Genomic DNA, 21,357 nt, shown 5'->3' with positions numbered 1-21,357 from the left:
TCCTCTCCCCAAACAGCCATTCACATTTGCAGATTTGATTAAAATGTGTTTTATAGGAATCTATAGGTCCTCCAGTGTGACTCCAGTCATCCTCTACCAGAAGCTGAACATGGATTCATTCTTGAAGAACCCAGAGACTCCTTAAGTGGTTTTCTCAGGTTAAAAAAACATGTTTTATTTTTAGTGCCCCAAATCCCATCAAATGTGGACGGTTGACTGTGTGTGTTATTTCTGCAGAATCAGTATTTTCTCTGCATAGAACATACAATTTATGTTTTCATAGAGATTGGAAGAGCTTCGATTACTTCATCTCCTTTTCAAAGTGACTGAAGAAAATATATAGCATCAAGTTTACCCTAGTTTGAGCCAAAATTAAGCAAAAATACTTTGCATATTTACTACCATTATATGGAGTAAAATCAACCTAGCACACAAATAGGGAATGCAAACATGACTTGCGCATGCGTGAAGGATACAAGTAAGGTATGAAAAAGGATTCCTGGTACTTCTAAATTTACATCAGTTGTGTGGTGACAACCATTTTGCTATAGTCTGTATCAATTACATTACGTTCCTCAATTACAGCTATATACTAGATGACTTTACTGAGTACACCCTTTGTAGATGAGTTATCCTGTGGCATCTTGAGGGATGTTGGGAACACTGGATCTTCATATAATTTTAGAGAACAACCGGGGGGGGAGGGGGTGAAAAATAGAAGCTGGGCTCTGTTTTTGGTGTATATGATTGCAGTCTAGAAAAAATGGGTTGTGGTAGGTTCTTTGAGCTGCATGGCCATGTTCTAGAAGCATTCTCTCCTGGCGTTTCACCCGCATCTATGGCAGGCATCCTCAGGGGTTGTGACCTCACAAGCTCTGAGGATGCCTGCCATAGATGCAGGCGAAACACCAGGAGAGAATGCTTCTAAAACATGGCGATACAGCCCGAAAAACCTACAACAATCCAGTGAATCCGGCCATGAAAGCCTTCGACAATACTTATAATTTGACACATGTATAAACTGAATAAACTACATTTAGGGCCTTGTATACTGCAGTGGCTCTAAACACCAGAAAAGGAAAAAAAGACATGTAAAGGTTTATGTTACTGTGTGGGATGACAGGAGTAATTTTATGGGCTCACTTAAACTTCACATAATTTAGGGCCTCAGCATGACTTAATCTGGTCTTCTTTATCCCCTACTATTTTGAAGGGGATAAGGAAGAATCCTACTCAGTAGGTGGTCAGTCTGGTTTTACACCTCGTAAGAACTATATACTTATCTGGAGTAGTCTCATCAAGTCTGTTTCTAGGAGTCTAAAATTACTTGGCAAAGGGGGACTTAAATTTCATGTATAGGGTGAAGTCCATCCTGATTCATATGTACAGATGATGCAAATTCAAGCAGTGTGTCCTATTAGCCAAGAAGCTGGAACCTTTAAGCATAATATCTCCCAATTAAATTATTGTTTCAGCCACAAAGTCAAAGTCTGTGGGCAAGCTTGCTACCCTTTATTATCACTAAATCTTTAAAACATAGGGATAATACTGGCTTATCTTAATAAGTTATTGTAAGGTTGCCTTGCAAGGACAACTTGCAAAGGGGTTTGGACATTCTCAACCTGTGGGTGCCCAGATGTTTTGGCCTTCAACTCCCAAAAATCCTAACAGCTGGTAAACTGACTGGGATTTCTGGGGGTTGTAGGCCAAAACACCTGGGGACCCACAGGTTGAGAACCACTGGTTTAAAAGCATTATATATGTGGGTTGTTGTAGGTTTTTCAGACTGTATGGCTATGTTCTAGAAGCATTCTCTTCTGACGTTTCGCCTGCATCTGTAGCAAGCACCTCTGAGGATGCTTGCCACAGATGCAGATGAAACGTCAGGAGAGAATGCTTCTAGCACATGGCCATACAGCCTGAAAAACCTACAACAACCCAGTGATTCCGGCCATGAAAGCCTTCAACAATACATTATATATATATATATATATATATATATATATATATATATGTCAAATATAAAAATTAAATACAATACCATTCAGCATGTTCAGTGGAAAATTCTGCAGCACTGAATTGCAGGACAAATTCAGTACCAAGATCCACTGAGACTAGCAAAAGTGAAGGACCCCAGGAAGAACAGATACATTCCATTGATGAAGAAAGAGATACCAGGATTTCTTGACAAGACGTGTAAACAGCTAAAGTGCAGACCATATTTCCTGGTAGCTGACTTCACCGAGGCCTGCCATGCTCCTGTTTTCTCTTCCTGGTGACTCTGCACAAGACATTTGAAGTGCTTTACAGCTCCATTTGCCAGAATGAAATTGCTGAGGAACCAGATAAAGGTTTACCTCCCAGAAGCAGTACAGCAGAGGGTTCCCCGGGATCCACACTGCCAGTCTGTGAAGAGCTGAAACTGTCATCTTTTTCTGTCAGATCAGTGGTGGAAAATTCTTGTTCCATTGCAAGGTTGAGGTATGTCATTCTCTCTTTCCTGCACCAGATGTCTACTGCCTGCTTGGCACTCAGCTCTTCACTGGAAGTGGTATGGAATAAGCAGAATCTTGGCTGTTCCTGAGAATGGCGAAAAGTTTTCATTTCTATTTGATTGCCGTCCTCATTGCTGAATGTCTGATAGCTAGGCTCTTGGTGGTTCTCACAGAAACAGGCGTGACGCTTAGAGATAGCTAGAAGTTTTGAACAGCCCTTCTCCTTTGGGTGCAAAGAGCTGGTTGATATCCTTGAAGAATCATCGGTTCCTGGGAAACCCAGTCCAATGCCCAAAGTGCAGTGATACGATTTGCAAGAAGGATCTGTCAGGCTAGCCGTTTTTTTCCACATTTGAGAAGGAAAATGATATTTCCACAAAGTACTGCTTGGCGTGGTATTAAATACTCCTCCACCAAAGACCAGCATCGAATCTTTGAAGATTAAAGCAGAGTGTCCCACCATTTTGGGAGGTCCCTGGCTGGACACAAGCAAAGAAAAAGGGGAATAAGATGAAGGACTGCAAGGATTATGCTAATAAAAACAGGGTAGACTTGAAAGTTCATTAACCATTCTTCCTACTCCCTCTAGTGTGTTTCTTTTCACTCTATGTATTCAAATATGTGTCCAAATACCCCAGTGGTGCAGTGGGTTAAACTGCTGAGCTGCTGAACTTGCTGACAGAAAGGTTGCCAGGTCAAATCCAGGGAGTGGGGTGAGCTGCTGTTAGCTTCTGCCAACCTAGCAGTTTGAAAACATGCAAATGTGAGTAGATCAATAGGTACCACTCTGGTGAGAAGGTAAGGATATTCCATGCAGTCATGTCTACAAACAACGGTGGCTCTTCTGCTTAGAAATGGAGATGAGCACCAGCCCCCCAGAGTCAGACACGACTGGACTTAATGTCAGGGGAAAACCTTTACCTTTCCAAATATCATTAAATATAAAATCTGTATTGCTGTCTGTACTGCTTCATCTTTTGTAGTTAGTAATGTTTATGCAGTGCTTCACTGTCATACACAGTTTCTCACTTCTCTCAACCAGCTTTCTGAAATTGCATAACCACTGTGGATTTGTCATTTTCACAACTACCAAAATACAAAGAAAAAGCTGTTGTTTTTAAGGCATTGAATAGTTGCCTATGTGTAAAGCCACCTTGAGTCCCCTTTGGGGTTAAGAAGGGTGCGGTATATATATGGTAAATAAATAAATACCCTAAAAGACACCTTGATGTGCCATTTGTACTGACATATAAAATTGGTTCTGCACCCACATATTAAGGGTTTTTTTGACTTCCCTTTCATAGAATCATAGAATCAAAGAGTTGGAAGAGACCTCATGGGCCATCCAGTCCAACCCCCTGCCAAGAAGCAGGAATATTGCATTCAAATCACCCCTGACAAATGGCCATCCAGCCTCTGCTTAAAAGCTTCCAAAGAAGGAGCCTCCACCACACTCCGGGGCAGAGAGTTCCACTGCTGAACGGCTCTCACAGTCAGGAAGTTCTTCCTAATGTTCAGATGGAATCTCCTCTCTTGTAGTTTGAAGCCATTGTTCCGCGTCCTAGTCTCCAAGGAAGCAGAAAACAAGCTTGCTCCCTCCTCCCTGTGGCTTCCTCTCACATATTTATACATGGCTATCATATCTCCTCTCAGCCTTCTCTTCTTCAGGCTAAACATGCCCAGTTCCCTGAGCCGCTCCTCATAGGGCTTGTTCTCCAGACCCTTGATCATTTTAGTCGCCCTCCTCTGGACATATTCCAGCTTGTCAATATCTCTCTTCAATTGTGGTGCCCAGAATTGGACACAGTATTCCAGATGTGGTCTAACCAAAGCAGAATAGAGGGGTAGCATTACTTCCTTAGATCTAGACACTATGCTCCTATTGATGCAGGCCAAAATCCCATTGGCTTTTTTTGCCGCCACATCACATTGTTGGCTCATATTTAACTTGTTGTCCACGAGGACTCCAAGATCTTTTTCACACGTACTGCTCTCGAGCCAGGCGTCCCCCATTCTGTATCTTTGCATTTCATTTTTTCTGCCAAAGTGGAGTATCTTGCATTTGTCACTGTTGAACTTCATTTTGTTAGTTTTGGCCCATCTCTCTAATCTGTCAAGATCGTTTTGAATTCTGCTCCTGTCCTCTGGACTATTGGCTATCCCTCCCAATTTGGTGTCATCTGCAAACTTGATGATCATGCCTTCTAGCCCTTCATCTAAGTCATTAATAAAGATGTTGAACAGGACCGGGCCCAGGACGGAACCCTGCGGCACTCCGCTCGTCACTTCTTTCCAAGATGAAGAGGAAGCATTAGTGAGCACTCTCTGTGTTCGTCCACTTAACCAATTACAGATCCACCTCACTGTAGTTTTGCCTAGCCCACATTGGACTAGTTTCCTTGCCAGAAGGTCATGGGGGACCTTGTCGAAGGCCTTACTGAAATCCAGGTACGCTACATCCACGGCATTCCCCGCATCTACCCAGCTTGTAGCTCTATCGAAGAAAGAGATCAGATTAGTCTGGCATGACTTGTTTTTGATAAATCCATGTTGACTATTAGCGATGACTGCATTTGTTTCTAAGCTCTCTTGAGTGTATCTGGCCCACATGCATGAGGAATGTTTTGTGCTTGTGAGTGGAGCCTTTGAATCCCAACAAAGGCAGCTACAGTAATGTGATTTGTATTAAAGCACAGGCTATAATCCACTTGCTTGCCCCAACTACAGTAAATCTACTGAATCAATGAAACGTATATACGTGCAGTTATAACAAGTTCACATTGATACAGTAGGTCTACTCCAGCTGGAATAACTAGATTTCTGCCACAGTTTGCACAATAAACAGACTTACATCTCCTTTTCTAGTACAAATGCAGGTTAACATTGTCACATGATGCAGGCCGCCTGCTTTTTGACCTTGCTAATATCAGGTTCGGCATTCTCTACTTCACTTGCCAAGTTCCTGTTTGCTGAAGCTTTGAATAAATAAACCTCATATATTTACCTCAATTTGATATTAGACCAGTTGGCAGCCACGAAATCCCACTTCCAGAAGTCCTTTTGTTCACTCAGCCCCATCAACCCTCCAAACAAGTACATGCCATTGCCATACACCACAGCCGAGTGACCATGCCGGGGGCCTGGATTGTTGCCATAAGATGCTGCAGGGAGAGGGGCCCACTGCTTTGTATCTGAAAGAAAAGGAGTGTTACAGTTATTTTCTGCAGAGATACAAAAAACACTTTTTTCTTTACACACTACACCTCCTTTGAATCTTGCCTATATTGCCATCCATTTTTTGTTCCTATCAAGGCATGACACACGATTGTTTGTCTTTTCATAAGGAGAATTATTTGCATTTTCTATAAGTATGCATTTTGACACACTTTTTCTGAAATGTGCATTTTTGTACAGGTTTCCTCACTTAAAGTGTATTTATGAAGAATTCAAAATTGTTTGTATTTTAGCTATTTTCCTTTTTACAATGTTTGCATGATTTCTGTTACTATGAAATATACCTATTGTATTACTACAAAATATACCACAAGGTTCATAAGTATTTGAATTTTGAGACTCTCACAGATAGTCTTGGAAAGTATGGAATGGATAATGTTAGCAAGAATCTCAAACTCCATTCATACTCAGCAGCCATAACAAAAAGCAGCTGAAGTCAGTTGGAATACTCATTTTGGAAGTTTCAAAGGGCTCTGAACCATCGTTGCCAACCATTCTTGTCACATGTCAATTGAAAACCTTTTAACTTACCAAAGCATAAAGTCCAGAATTCTTGGGAAGTACCCTTAAGGTCAACGTATCCACCATACATGTACATGCTGCCTCTGTAGACAACTGCACTATGACCCTTCCGATTAACAGGTGTTGTTCCCTGGATGAAGGAGAATCGTGGTAAAAACAGTTGAAATTTGTGTCTATCCCACCTTCTCAAGCAAGAGCAGATGGTGTCTGAGATCCTGCATCTCCAGACATTTATTTATTTATTCTATTTGTATCCCACCTTTCTCTACCCCGAAGGGAACTCAAGGCTGCTTTACATATAACATCTATTCAATGCCTTTGGACAACAAACAGTTAAAATACACGTAAGTTAAAAAAATTAAAATTAAATGCACATTAAAACATAAAACATTGAATTCACTATTAAAATCACACCATCCTAAATCGTAATCTAGGGCCATTCCAATGATCAATTGCACATATTTTGAGGCCATTATTGCACAATAGATTAATCTCCAAAGGCTTGACCTCAGAGCCAGACATAACTATGATGGTGGAACTCCATTCTCCTGGTCCTGTCAGATGAAGCTGCCCTCTACCAAAGCATACCTTTTCAGCTACAGAGTGCAGATCTGGTCATGAGGAAATGACACCTGAAGTACTCTCCCAATCATGGGGCGCACTGGGAATATGCCGCTGGAGACATCCCACCAGGTCCCACTGCTTCTCCCAAAGCATCATTTCCCACCATTCTAATCTGCAACACCTTGAAAACACTTTGTTTGGGGGCCTGCTTGGCTAAAAGGTAAGTTTGAAAATTTTGAAAGGCTATAAACTACTCCTTCCTAAAAAAAAAAAATCTTTAAAAACAACAAAGCCTACCTTCAGACTGCATGTACAATTACAAAGTCCTCCCAAATGCTCTTCCCTTCCTCTGATCAAAAGCAGTCTGTAAAACTGATGGTGCTGTATCTGATTAGGACATTAACAAGGGGTAGGGGAAGGAAGCAAATTGAAAGTTCTATCTAATATGGAATACTGCAGCTCAGTATTTCCTGATAGGAGAAAAATTAAGAAATCAAAGTTGCACCTGCTCGCCCTCTCGTTAAATCTATTTCACCATTTCACCTGAGAGATGGGGAAGCATTGAATTTTGAGCAAGGCTGTCCACACCCTCCCCCCCCCCCCCCCCCCCACAAACACACACACATGTACTGACTGAAAGTACAATATCTTGTAACCTTTAACCTGAAGAGAGTTTTAATAGAGTTCATGCTTTACTTGTTTCCACCAAATTGTGTCAGAGCCCCATGTGCTTCCGGATTTCCATAGATACATTACATAGTCCCAGTAACCAAATGAGGAAGGCCAATAATGATAATAGCAATTCTGTGTGGAGAGAAATGATGTGCGCACAACATGCACATTCTATCCAAAGTACAATTATTTTCTTTGTGGTCTCTGTGAATGACACACTTGGGTAATCTGTGCAGGCACAGAGCACTGTTCTAGAATCACTAGGCAGAAACGTTTTGGCGGTAACCCTGCCCACCATCCCGAGGATATATAAGGCATAGTTGCTGCTGAAACCCTTCAGTTCCTTTTGGCTTACAAAACAGACAAGGGCAGAAAGAAAAAGAGCAAGAAATCCAATTAAAAGGGTGAACCTCAGGCATCTCGTGCTGAACCCAAAACCCTAACCAGGGGCCCTGGTGATTCCTCCCACATTGTCTCTGGAAGGAAGGTCTGACACCACTGAGTCATACTATGAGGGTGAAGAGGTTGATGCTACTGTGGAAGTGGTTGGGGCTCTCCCACCTATGCCTCTGACTATGAGGACGAGCCAGAACGAACCAGGCCCACCAGCAGACCAGCCTGTTTGGGCAGAAGCCCCCTTGTGCCACTATGATTTAATCTTAAGTACATGGACCAAGTGGCTTTGATGGTCCCTTGGCACTGTGAAAAGGGTGCTCAAAAGTTGAGGTCTCTCATACTGGGAAGGAGGCCAATAATGATATTAAGGAATTCAGCGTTGGGAGAAACTATGTGTGTGCAACATGCATATTCTATCCAAAGTACCATTCTTATTTGAAGATTCAAAGCAATATATACCTGAGGATGATATTCAAGGGATGAGCAATAAGAATCCTTATTCGTACAGGGAAGCCATTACGTGCAACACGCGCTGCTGCTGCATTTCTTTGGCTCAGCCCAGCCTGGAACTGTTTTCAGAATTTATTCCCAAGCAAGCTGTTTAATCAACAAAGTAACATATTTCATGTATGATTCATACATTTCTGTTTTCCAGTTCCTTACCTCACCCTCCACTGCTGTGAGTTGGCGCTCCATCCACTTGGTTCTATCTGCAATTTTAATATAGTATATAAGCTATAATACTAACCACAAGAGGGCACTGAAACACTACATGCAAAGCTGAGCTGACCTCTAAAGAAGGTGATATAGGGAAAGATTGAAACTCCCATCCTTTTCTCAGCAACTAAGACATTTTTCAGTAGAGCTCGGAATAACAATCCAGGTTTAATCTTAAGTACTCTACATCGCATTGTTAGCCACAGCTACAGTACAGCTACTAAAGGAATGCATACTTGATAATTCAACAACTCACTAAATTCTGTTGATACTTCTTCCTTTTTTCCCCTAAGTATTTTTTAATATTGGGTATTGGCCTTTCCTGAAAATTATGTTTCCAGCAAATTTAGGGTGATAACATGATGAACAAACATATGAATGAGGAAGTTAATCTCTCCTCTAACACTGGCTTTCCTCCCAAAATAAATAAATAATGCAGCTGTATCCCCATTTTCTGAAAATCTGAAAGATGCAAAAACTTAGAAAAAATTCTGCTGCTGCCACTTCCACCTCTGCAAGACCTCCCAACCACAAAAGTTTCACAGGCACATTTTTTGGAAGCAAAAGTTCAGGCTATAAGCTGAAAATTGCTCTTAGGAAGACTGAAAGATTCCACTTTAGGCAGTTTGCTTTCCCTCCCTAGGAACAAGTCATATAGATAAGAGAACAACTGGAAATCCATTGGTTGCATATCCCAGAATGCTACATTTTCCAAATGTGTAATGCTATTAGAAAATCCTACTTGTACCGTACCAGTGTCATACATCCAGAGAGGATTCTTCTTCTGTGTGAAAGCAGAGTCTACCATTCCACCAAAAATATAGAGAATTTCCTGCAAACACAGTTGTGATGTTCCAGTGAATGATACTTTATAGGCATCAGTACAATACCATGAATTCAAGTCACAATCTATAATGTACTAGCTGTCCCCTGCCATGCGTTGCTGTGGCCCTCCGAAAACAGAGGAATTCTAGGCATGAAACAATAGACAGAAGGGACAGATGGAAGGGACACTGACAGATGGAACAGAAGGTAGATGGATAGAACACAGATAGATAGATAGATAGATAGATAGATAGATAGATAGATAGACAGATAGATAGACAGATAGATAGATAGACAGATAGATATAGATAGGTAAATGGATAGATGAATAAATGGATGGTCAGACAGACACACTCACACACACTTTTAAGGCCAAAGGGGATTGAACTGAATGGCCTTTGGGGCTTCCTTCCAACTAGTTGGCCATCTGTCAGGTAGGCTTTGATTGTGTTTTCCTTTACTGGCAAATGAGGTTGGACTGGATGACCTTTGGGGTTCCTTTCCAACTGGGCGACCATCTGTCAGGAGGGCTTTGATGGTGTCTTCCTTTACTGCAAAAAGTGGTAGGGCTGGATAGCCTATGGGGCCCCTTTAACTGCCATGGCTCAATACTGTGGAATAATTCCACGGTGTAGACCAAGCAGGGCAAACTTGGGCCCTCTGAGGGTTTTGGACTCCTCCTTGACTCCTTCTAAAAATGAACAGAGCATTTTACATATATAGAAGATTGCAACACAACAGATATAAGGGTGGTTTGCATGTCCAGCCACATAAACAAGCTGAATCTAAGAACCAACCATAATACAAACATTCTTATGTTGTTAATATAGAGCTGCAGAGTTAGGCAAGATAATGGCTGCTTCCTCTGTTCTAGCATTGGGGCCATGGGAATTTAGCAGATGCAAAGATCTGTCAGGTCAGAAGGGATTAGCAATCCCGTGCTTCATTCTCTTCCATCCTAACAAGTTCAAACGATGGGAAATGCAGATGAGGAAGAGAATAAAATTAGGTAAGACTGGTAGAAAGCTGAACTCCCATTATTATGAGATAGGACACAAGACCAAAAGGAAGACATAACTGTAACAAAAGAACAATCCATGAATGTAGATCCAATTGCTAGTCCCCAACTAAAGTAGACTCGATGAATCAATGGAACTGATTCCATTGATTCAAATACTCTGCTGTACTTACTATCAAGTGGAGTTAAACCATGCAGTTTTGTTGGACTAAGTCACACCCAAACTTGCCTGATATTCCACCATTGAATGCTCTTCCAGTTCTTCTGGGCCATCTTCTGATGTGTCCAGTCTCTCCCATTCATTGCTCTCTAAAATGTATTGATTGTTAAGACATGAATCATGAAGGAAATCACTAAGCTTGTCACCTTCCATACATAAGAGTATTTTTTCAACTTTTGTTAAAGTTCATATGTTGGAGTGATTTGTGTGTTAGATTTTCAGGTCTAGGAGTGACTTTTCACAATGGTCAGCCTAAAGGGTTGCATGGGATTGGCCTTAACTCTAGTGCTAGTCTCTGACATGGATGTATTGATGTCATGTTGATTTACTGATGTATTGTTGTATTGTTTTAGTTGCTTCAGTTATTGTTTAAATGTTAATGCTAATGCTGTGTACCTTGTATATTGACCTGTTGTAAACCGCACTGAGTCGCCTGCGGGCTGAGATAGTGCGGTATACAAATAAAGTAAATAAATAAATAATTATCTGAAAGAAGGGTACAAATTACAAGGAAAATGTAATGTCTCAGACTACCTTGGACTGACTCTTTCTAACAGTTACTGTCCAACATATGCAAAAAAAAAAGTGCAATTGGAAGCTTGAATAACACTTTACAACCATAAAGACAGCACCACACTAGGTTTCATTTTTCTTTCGAAAGGACACATTGAAATTTACCCTATGAAATTCTTGTGGAGAAGGAATTTCCAGAGACAGATGACAGTGTTCAACTGGAGCTATTTCCGGAAATAAAGACATGACATATTTTGGATCTTTTCAATGATTTGAAAGTGTGCCCCTTGAGATGTGCCCCTTGAGAGTCTCATTAGTCCTAACCAGCATGGCCAGTGACACATGTTGGAAATTGTAATCTAACAACTAGGAATCCACTGCTTTGTGGAAGGTAAATTAATTTGTGACTGTAATTCCACAGCTGCTCTGAATTGAACAAGTTTTGATGATGCCAACTTTCAAGAAATAGGAGCCTTACATTCAATTTGGAGCAGATGTTGGATAAGTAGCAGTAAAACCAAAACTGAACATGGTAGTCATGTGGTGGTAGATTCACTGACTGGTCCTGACAACATCTGAACAGTCACATTTGCAACCTGCTCTGTCCTGATCAGACTATATGCTAGGTATGATTTGGAACCATCACAGTTTTGGGAATCAGCCCTGTTTTCCCCACAGGTAAGAATCTGATGATTCCCCAAGTTTTTTATGCCTGTGATCATAACAACATAAGGAGGCAAAAACATTTCTACAAGCCTTTTGTGTTTAAATGGTTTTATCCGTTATGCTTTGTATTGTATTTTCTCATACTGTTCATCCTTTTGCACTTTTATTTTGATTTATTTAAGGAAAACACCCTGAAAGAACAACTTTAAAGCAATATACGCATTATACAAAATGCTTTAATGAGTTTAGATTATCAGCCGACTCAACTATAATAAATAAATTAATATTAGTTGAAGTTAAACTATTGGGTTTTTTTGGATTGAAAATGCTTTCATGGAGGAAAAAACACAATAGCTGGTATGTGATTAGTGAACTATAATGTTGTAAACTAGACTAGCAAATTCATAGCTTTTTATCTTCACATTTATTACCATATACCAATGGAGTGCAATGATCCTGAAGGCCACCTTAAAATCCAGCAAGACACACCAAGAGACAGAGTTCTGTGGTGTTGATGAGCAGGGCACTGAAAGATGAGATGCCCAGCCCTTTCCCAGGAGCCAGCAGCAGTGCAGCAAGGAATGGTCGCTGAACTCTGCAGGGATCCTTGTTTCTGCTTGTAGCACTGTGGCTCAATGGCATAAGGCAGCAGGACATATCATCCTTCAACACCCCACTCACCAGCACTGAAGAACTCTGTCCCAGTGGTAGCTGAATTTTCAGGTGGGTTTTGGAGATCGGAATAGGAGATTATGTCTGCTGCAGAATCTCAGGTAATGTCTGAACAATACATCTAGATTTTGATTTAGTGGGTGATGAAACAAGTAAACAGGGAAACCTACCTATTTTGTATCTCCAGAAGTCATTTAAGGTTGTGTTTTGCCGGCCACCATAAATATAAAGAAAACCCCTGCAGATACAGGTGGCATGCTTAAATCGATCACATGGAGTAATGTCGTTCTGCAGTACTGGCTGCCATGAATACTGGACTGTTTTTCTTTTCATGCCTGGGTTAGCTGGAAACCATGGTCATGTAAATGTTTCCCCAGAATATCACTGCAGCCTGAGTAGAAAAGGAGAAAGTCAGGAAACCTGGAATGATTGATGGAACACTTCCAGAATGCTAATCAGCCCGGACAGGCCTATTGCTGAGCCACAGGCTGCCAGGCCCAGGAAAGAAGAAAGCATTTGGTAGCCAAAGGGCACCAACATGGTACAGGTCCCTGGTACAATGAAGAAAAAATTGTTCTTGGTTCTCTGTATCAGAAATTGAGAAGCACAGTGTCAGGAGACTCTTACAATAAAATGCAACTTGGTTCAAACAGGTTATCCATTGATTGTGATATTCATTGAAGCAATACACCAGTTTTGGTGTGATTTCTGCAACCAAATACAATTTTTCAATACAAAAAATGTCATTGAAAGTGTTAGAGAAGAGGGCTGGAATTCTCAGATAGTTATTGTTGTTAACTGTCATCAGATCGTAATCAGGAAATGGTAACTGTTTTGTATTCTCATTTGCAATTATGACACTATTACAGCAAATCACAAATCACAAATTAAATGGACACCAACATTACTCCATGGCAATGAGGCAGCAGAGAAATCTTCCCTTGCAAGGAACAATCCAGGGAGCTGTTTCAAGAGGTCAGAGGAATATTATATACTGGTCCTCAAGGAGAAATCCCTGACCACTCAGCAGCTCTCTGAGTGGTAAATAATTTGTAAGGAACTTGCTGATAATCCCATCTGTTCTGACTTGGATGCTGCTATCGACACAGTTCCAATGGATTTAACTTTGGCTTCTGCTTGTCCAATGTTGATGGATACTTTTCAATTGGTGTATCCTGAGTTTGTGGGCAGGATCCTTAGAGGTGAGAGCTACCACATGCCCTTCCTGGCTGATCGAACAGGCCAGAGGGTGATTGGCAGATGGGGTGAAGGTGGTGGTCAGTGCAAAATTCCAACCTGCCTAAAGGAGGCAGTTGTGAGATTTATATTTAAAAAGCCATCTCTGAACCCCTCTATAATGGACAACTATCTGACAGTGTCCAGCCTTCCATTTCTGAGTAAGGTCCTGGAGTGTATGGTAGCCTCCCAACTCCAGGAATTTCTGGATGAAATGGATTATCTACATCCATTTCAATCTGGTTTCAGGTCTGGTTATGGAACAGAGACAGCTTTGGTAGCCTTGGTGGATAACCTACGAAGAGAGCTACACAGGGGGAGTGTGTCCATGTTGGTTCTCCTGGACCTCTCAGCAGCTTTCGATACCATTGACCATGGTATCCTTCTGGGTTGTCTCGTTGGAATGGGACTGGGAGGCACTGTCTTACAGTTGCTCCGGCGCTTCCTGGAGGACTGTACTCTGAAGGTGGTGCTGGGGGACTCCTGTTTGAGCCCCTAGCCAACTAGAACTTAAACACCTTCTTCTTTAAAAGCCTACCTGAATAATCTGGTTTTAGTCTGCCCCCGGAAGGACAGTAGAGAGGGCCATTCTGGCTTCCCTGGGAAGAAGGAAGTTCCAGAGTCAAGGGGCAGCCACTCTCTCATTCCCACCAACTACGCTTGAGATGAAGGTGGGACTGAGAGAAGGGCCTCTCCTGAATTTCTCAGTGTCCGAGCAGGTCCATACAAGGAGATGTAGTCAGCCAAGTAGCCTGGACCTGAACCATCTAGGGCAGAGATCCTCAAACTTTTCAAACAGAGGGCTAGGTCACAGTCCTTCAAACTGTTGGAGGGCCAGATTATAATTTGGAAAAAAACATGAAAGAATTCCTATGCACACTGCACATATCTTATTTGTAGTGCAAAAACACTTAAAATCAATACAATAATTAAAATGAACAATACTAACAAATATAAACTTATTAGTATTTCAATGGGAAGTATGGGCCTGCTTTTGGCTGATGAGATAGGATTTTTGCGTTCTTGTTGTGTGCTTTCAAGACTTAGGTTGACCCTGAGCAAGGACCGGGTAAATGAACTTCGAGGGCCGTATTTGGCCCTCGGGTCTTAGTTTGAGGACCCCTGATCTAGAGCATTAAAAGTTCTAATCATCTCTTTCAATTGTGCCCAGTTACAGACTGGCAGCCAGTGGAGCTGCTGCAACAGGGAGGTTGTCCACTCCCTGTAGACAGCCCTAGTTAGCAACCTGGCTGCAGCTCTTTGGACCAGCTGAAGTTTCCAAGCACTTTTCAGAGGCAGCCCCATGTAGAGCGCATTATAGTCATCCAGACAGGATGTAATTAAGGCTTGTACCACCAAGGCCAGATCTGGCTTCCCAAGGAACAGGCACAGTTGACACACAAGTTTTAATTGAACACAGGCCCTCCTGGCCACCACAGATACCTGGGCCTCCAAGTTCAATGCCAAGTACAGGAGGACCCTCAAACTACAGACCTGTTTTTCAGGGGGAGTGTGACCTCATCCAGCACAGGCTGAATCCCTATTCCCTAATCTGCCTTCCGACTGAACAAGAGTACCTCTATCTTGTCTGGATTAAGTTTCATTTTTTTTGCCTTCATCCAGTCCATTACTGATGACAGGCACTGGTTTAGGATCAGGACATCTTCCTTGGCATTAGGTGGAAAGAAGTAGTAGAGATGGGTGTCATCTGCATACAGGTGGCATCATACTCCAAAACTCCAGATGACCTCTCCCAGTGGTTTCATGTATTTGTTAACAGCACGGGGGACAAAATAGAACTTTGAGGAACCCCACACGACAATGGCCAGGAGTTCAAACAGGAGTCCCCCAGCACTACCTTCTGGGTACGGCCCTCCAGGAAGGACTGAAACCGCTGAAAAACAGAATCTCTCAGTCCCATCTCAGCAAGATGACACAGAAGTGATCAATAAAATAGTAGATCAATGGTATCAATAAAAGAGTAGATAGACAAAAAGTTACCTAAGTTTAATAGAAGAATCCATAAATGCTAACTCTCATGCCTGTCTCTAAAGGTCTCCTGAGGCAGAAAATCCTCATGGTACTCCCTTTTCAAACAAACAGTAATATAATAAAGCACACCAAAGACTTATTGGAAAAGGGCAAAGTAACTTCTACGTGTAAGAAAGAAGCAAAACACCTTGAATTTCACAGATCTAAGAAACAGCAGACAGGCACCACAAGTTTCCTTTGTCCCTAACTGCTCTATCTACAACTGTTGGTGTTTTTCACTTTCATCAGTTTTTGACTCTACCTCTCTTTCACTCTGCTCCTATCTAACTCTTTAACAGACAAGCATTTAGGTTATATCCTCCCTTAGGCCATCTTCACAGCACTCTGAAGGCTGAGATTAATCAGCCCTAATGACACTTGCCCAGCTTCTCCTTTCACAAATGTGATACTTCACAAATGTGTAAACATAAGCGGAGTTGGACACATGGACTCTTGTGCAGATGATAGCACACTAAAGTACACAGGATTAGCATGCGAATATATATTTTCTTTATGAATGGCAATTAACCAATTGGTTGTCAGCCATGCATGTTGACCATTGATCTACATATGTTACACTACATTGTAATTTAGTATAAGGGCTGTGTAATGTAACTCTGCAAGGGGATATGATCTGCACATTACTCTGAAGCAATTTAGGATTATATCAAGGAAGAATATCGAAATGGTTCTCAGTAAACAGTTCTCAGTAAACAGTTCTCAGTAAAGCAAGTGTAAAGGGCTATAGAGCCCAGAGCTAGATAGAAGAGGTACAAAAGGCTCCAGGGGCTGTAACAAAGAAACAGTATAAGGTTCAAGGATCATTATCTTAGAAACAAGAGAACTTTGCAGGAATGTGATAAGAAATGTATGAAATTCTGAATGGTGCAGAGAAACTGGATCCTGTGACCGATACTAGAATCTTGGATCATCCAATGATCCAATGAGACTCTGGACAGATAAAAAGAAACAGTTATCTTACAGCACATATTTAAACTGTAGAATTTACTACCCAATATGTATTCATGCCAACTTGGATTTCTTCCAATGGGGATTAGACAAATCCTTAAGATATAATTATGGTAATAATAGTTATAGCAACGGAAGTTGTACAGGTTGAGAATCCCTTATTTGGAATTCTGACATCCAAAGTACTCCAAAATTCAAACTTGTACACAAGTGCAGTTCAGATAGAAACATCTTAGCTTTCCTAATGGTTTAATATATGCAAAAGTTGATTCATGGACCAAATTATTTAAAATATGGTGAACAAAATTCCTTTCAGCTATGTATACAAGGTATATAGGCATTATTAAATTTCATGTTTAGACTTTGGTCCCATCTCCAAGATATTTCTTTATGTATGTATATGTAAATACAGATAATCCAAAATCTGAAAAAATTAAAAATCCCAAACACTCCAGATCCCAAGCTTTTAGGATCAGGGAATCTGTATTTTAGTGCCAATATCAGAAACAATATATCTCTGCAAATGTGTAACTGGGAACCGTCACACGAATGTGCTGGGTTGTGCTAAAGGTCTACCTATAGGGATGTGGCTAGGCAATGTGGAAACACAATGCATAACTCAGTGGTTCTCAACCTGGGGTCCCCAGATATTTTTGGCCTTCAACTCCCAGAAATCCTAACAGCTGGTAAACTGGCTGGGATTTCTGGGAGTTGTAAGCCAGGAACATCTGGGGACCCCAGGTTGAGAACCACTGGCATAACTAGATCCATTATGGCATTTTCTATGTCCTGATGCTACCTTTGTTAATTTAGTGCAGATATTTGTGCACCAGGCATAAAAATAGAAACCTTCTCCTTTTTGAAAACGGATGGCCATCATAATTAAGCATCCATGATTTAATATTTCTAAAAATGTTTAATATGTATTCTCTTCTTTACACTGTGGAATCAGAAGCTGCAGAGGGAGAGAGGAAGGAGACAAAATCAATCTGACTAACTGGAATGGCTCATGGATTCTGATTACGGACCATGCAGTTGTTTTAATTGATGTTTTAAATCCTGTTTTAACTGTATTTATATGTGATTGTTTTATGTGTAATGATTTAATGCTTAACTTATTTCTAATTTGTTATGTTTATGTTTGATATGGAATTGAATTGTGCCAAGCTGTAAGCCACTCTGAGCCCACCCACATGGGGGGGGGGGGGGTGAGATAGGGTGGAATAGAAATATGATAAACAAACAAATAAATAAAAGAGGAAATACTTCATCCAATACTATGCAAAAAAGAAGCAGTGAGTGCAGAAATGTGGGAAAGGGTTGAGAAACTGCAAGAAAGGATGAACAAAAATAGCAATACAGTGGGCCCTTGGTATTGATTAGGGTTTGGTTTCAGGACTCCAATTGCATACTAAAGTCTTCTTAATTAATTAATCAAAGTCATTAATCAATGACATAGTAAAATTGTGTCCCTTATATCAGATTGCAAAATTAAGCTTTACTTTCTGGATTTTTCAAAAATATATACAAGCTACTGTACAGATGGTTGAATCAGTGCATACAGTATCCGTGGATGTAGAGGGTCAATTGTACTACCCTTCCCCCTTCTCATTAACAAACTGTAACTTATTGCTAATTACTTTTTAGTTTGTGAGCATGTCTTATGTACAAGCATAGCTACACACACATGTCTTAAAGTCACCTACTGATTTTGGTCAACACCATCAATTTCATAAGGTTTTCTTAGGTGAAGAATGCAGTTAGTTTAATGTTGCCTTCTCCTATTTTGTTTGTTTTTTCTTTTTCCTGTTGTTTAGTAACAGAAACATGTTTCAAACTTACTGCTGATATAAACATGAACTATTACTGTTAAATGTCAGAAAAAAATGTCTGTGGAAACAGATTGTTCCTACTTTTGAAATAATAGATTGTTTTCTTAATGGAGATGGATACCTGCATGTTGATAGTTAAAGGAAACAGTTCCTGAAGAAAGCGGGAAACAAATCTGAAAACAACCCACAAAGAATGAAAACAAGAGCATATTTCATTTTGGTAGACATTTCAGGATAAACCAGAACAAAACACAAACTGTAAATATTATTAAAAGCCCACTGCTTTGGAAGAGAGATGTAGCTACTAGGTAGGAAACGGACTCCCTTGTCCTTCCTCTGCTGAAATACAGATTCAAGTTTTTTTCTTAGGACTGGCATATATTTCAAAAGCATTTAATTGGATTACTGTTAAAAGATTGGTGTGCAACGTGTAAACTGCCTCTATAACAGGTGACATATAGAAATATCAAAAGAACAACAAACAGAAAGCAAGACAGAAACTGAAACAGAGGAAAAGGAATTTTTACTGGGGGGAAAAAAGGATAAAAACAACCTCTAAAGGACTGCCAAAGTAAAGACGTAGAATGGGGAGAAAAATAAGAAAGTGATGAGAGAAAGGGAAAGCTGGCAGGAAAATTGGCAAGGAGATAGTAACGAAGACAGAAGGTTAAGACTAATTCCTAACATCTAATGGGGAACTTATAATGGGAAGAAATAACTGAATGTGCAGGGAGGGGGCTGACATTTGAATATGGATAGGGGAAAAACACATGTATTTAGCGATCAAGAGAGCCAGTAAATGGAGAAATGCTATAATCAAGAAGTACATAATCTGAATCAACTATGGTATTACTTGGTTCATAAAAGGAATGTCTTTCTGTTAGTATCCAGGATAGTACAATACACAAAACTGTCCTTGTAAAACCTGTTTTCCATCTCAGTAAATACACTGGCAAAGCAATAGTAGCCAAGAATGATCTAATCACCTATCACATAAAGCTTGAGTAATTTCTGGCTCTTTTCTGTCATAATTAGTCACCCTACACTAAATCCCTCGCTGTCCCTTAGGCACTGTTCATTTGACCATATATACACAGCCAGATCTGCTAGTTATATGAACTTTTGCCAACAGTATTAGAATTCACACTTCCAATTATGTTTGCTGGATACACCATCAGCCATACAAACAGAGTAATTACCATAAAGCGTGCCATTTTCAAACTAGCTTAGTTGAAACCTTGCTTCAGCTGTGTTAATTTGGCAGATGCAAATAGGCACAGAGTGGCTTCTCTTTTCTGGAAGATTAGGCACCTGGAGAGGTTTGAAACATTTTATTAACTGTTCTGTGTTTCCTGGACGTAATCATACATCATTCCCTATTTCCAGCTTGGAGGGGTTCTCTGTTACCTCTAAAAGAAATCACAATATTCCATCTGAAATCTTTCGTTTTAGTTACACACGAGCTTCCCCAGTGCTTCAGGTCTTTCTGGGGCATCACCCTTAGGCATTATACCCACAAGATGTTTAGTTCATAAGAATAAAGAGCATGGCTTTATAAGTTGAATTGGAATTTATACACAGTTTCATCTCTTTATGTTTTTTTAATATGATGAATAGAACAATCCTAACCCAACTAGACAATGCTTCAAAAGGGTGGAGTAGAACTAGATTGGAAAGATCACTTCTACCCACTGGCAACAGGCCTGTAAGAAAAACTATCCTACAAGTAGTGTTGCCAGGTGAAAATGCAACAGGGTTCCTGTTACTGTAATGGTTATGTAGAAGAGTGAATCCCAGCAGGTATTCATTGTGTGACAAGCAGCAATTGCTGAAATTCTCTTTTCTACAAAACCTTTAAAGCAGTGGTTCCCAACCTGGGGTCTGTGGACCACCAGTGATCCACAAGAATGAAAATATGGTCTGTGGCCTCACCATTACTACACCACTGCCTCGAACCCATGCAGAAACAAGAGTGACTGGTGTCGCAAAACCCTCTTATAGTGCCAAGGCAACAGGGAAGTGAGGTCAGGAGAGGCTGACTACGCATGAAAGATTACTACTACCACATCAGCACCAGATCATTACATATGGTTTTCTGTGGGCAAGCAGATGGTGACTACTGGATGGCATATATCAGAAACTAGAGCTGATGTGGTCTATCCAATGCAATTTTCTGAATCAGTACCCCAAATAACCAAACCGAATCTACAGTTGACCAAAAACTTATTTGTAATCCTTTTGGTACTAATGTTGGAGAGTGGTCCCTGTTCAAGTGGTCCCTTGTCAAGTGATCCCTGATCAAAAAAGGGTTGGGAACTACTGCTTTAAGCAGACTGATGCAACCGTCTCTTATCATATCTGTTGCAAGTTGCAAGTGGCAGGTTAAAACCCAGTGGCTGATAGCAGATGAGAAACACCCAGAATACTGGGTGACTTGGAAGGCACTGAACAGACTGGCACCACGAGATGCAGAGCTAACCTTAAGAAATGGGGCTACAAAGTGGAGTCCACAACACACGAGTGTAAAGAAGAGCAAACCATAGACCATCTATTACAATGCAGCCTGAGCCCTGCCACATGAAGGTCCTTCTCACGGCGACACTAGAGGCACTCCAAGTGGCCAGCTTCTGGTCAAAGGACATTTAGTACAATGCCAAGTTTTAACTTTGTTTGTGATTTTTCTACACATTATAACTGTATTCTCAATTCGCTTCTGACATGATAAATAAATAAATAATCCTATCAACAAACAGTGGTCCCACTAAACCCTCCAAA

At 40.8% G+C, this 21,357-nt stretch overlaps 1 protein-coding gene across 2 annotated transcripts in view; it reads right to left on the bottom strand.

Annotated features, from left to right (window-relative positions):
• Nucleotides 1–1,837: 1,837 nt before the first annotated feature.
• The window catches only part of LOC132774279 (leucine-zipper-like transcriptional regulator 1), a 28,545-nt gene continuing 9,025 nt past the window's right edge, over nt 1,838–21,357 (bottom strand). For both annotated transcript variants that reach the window (XM_067473516.1, XM_060774264.2), the window contains 7 exons: nt 12,685–12,905; nt 10,673–10,752; nt 9,354–9,432; nt 8,547–8,593; nt 6,261–6,381; nt 5,500–5,686; nt 1,838–2,974 (listed from right to left, as the gene is read on the bottom strand). In XM_067473516.1, coding sequence (XP_067329617.1) covers nt 2,305–2,974; nt 5,500–5,686; nt 6,261–6,381; nt 8,547–8,593; nt 9,354–9,432; nt 10,673–10,752; nt 12,685–12,847 — 1,347 coding nt within the window. In that variant the 5' untranslated portion in view covers nt 12,848–12,905 and the 3' untranslated portion in view covers nt 1,838–2,304. The remainder of the gene's footprint in view (nt 2,975–5,499; nt 5,687–6,260; nt 6,382–8,546; nt 8,594–9,353; nt 9,433–10,672; nt 10,753–12,684; nt 12,906–21,357) is intronic.

The sequence above is a fragment of the Anolis sagrei genome, chromosome 1 (assembly GCF_037176765.1).
Source record: "Anolis sagrei isolate rAnoSag1 chromosome 1, rAnoSag1.mat, whole genome shotgun sequence".
NCBI lineage: Eukaryota > Metazoa > Chordata > Lepidosauria > Squamata > Dactyloidae > Anolis > Anolis sagrei.
This window is presented reverse-complemented; position numbering and strand designations above follow the sequence as displayed.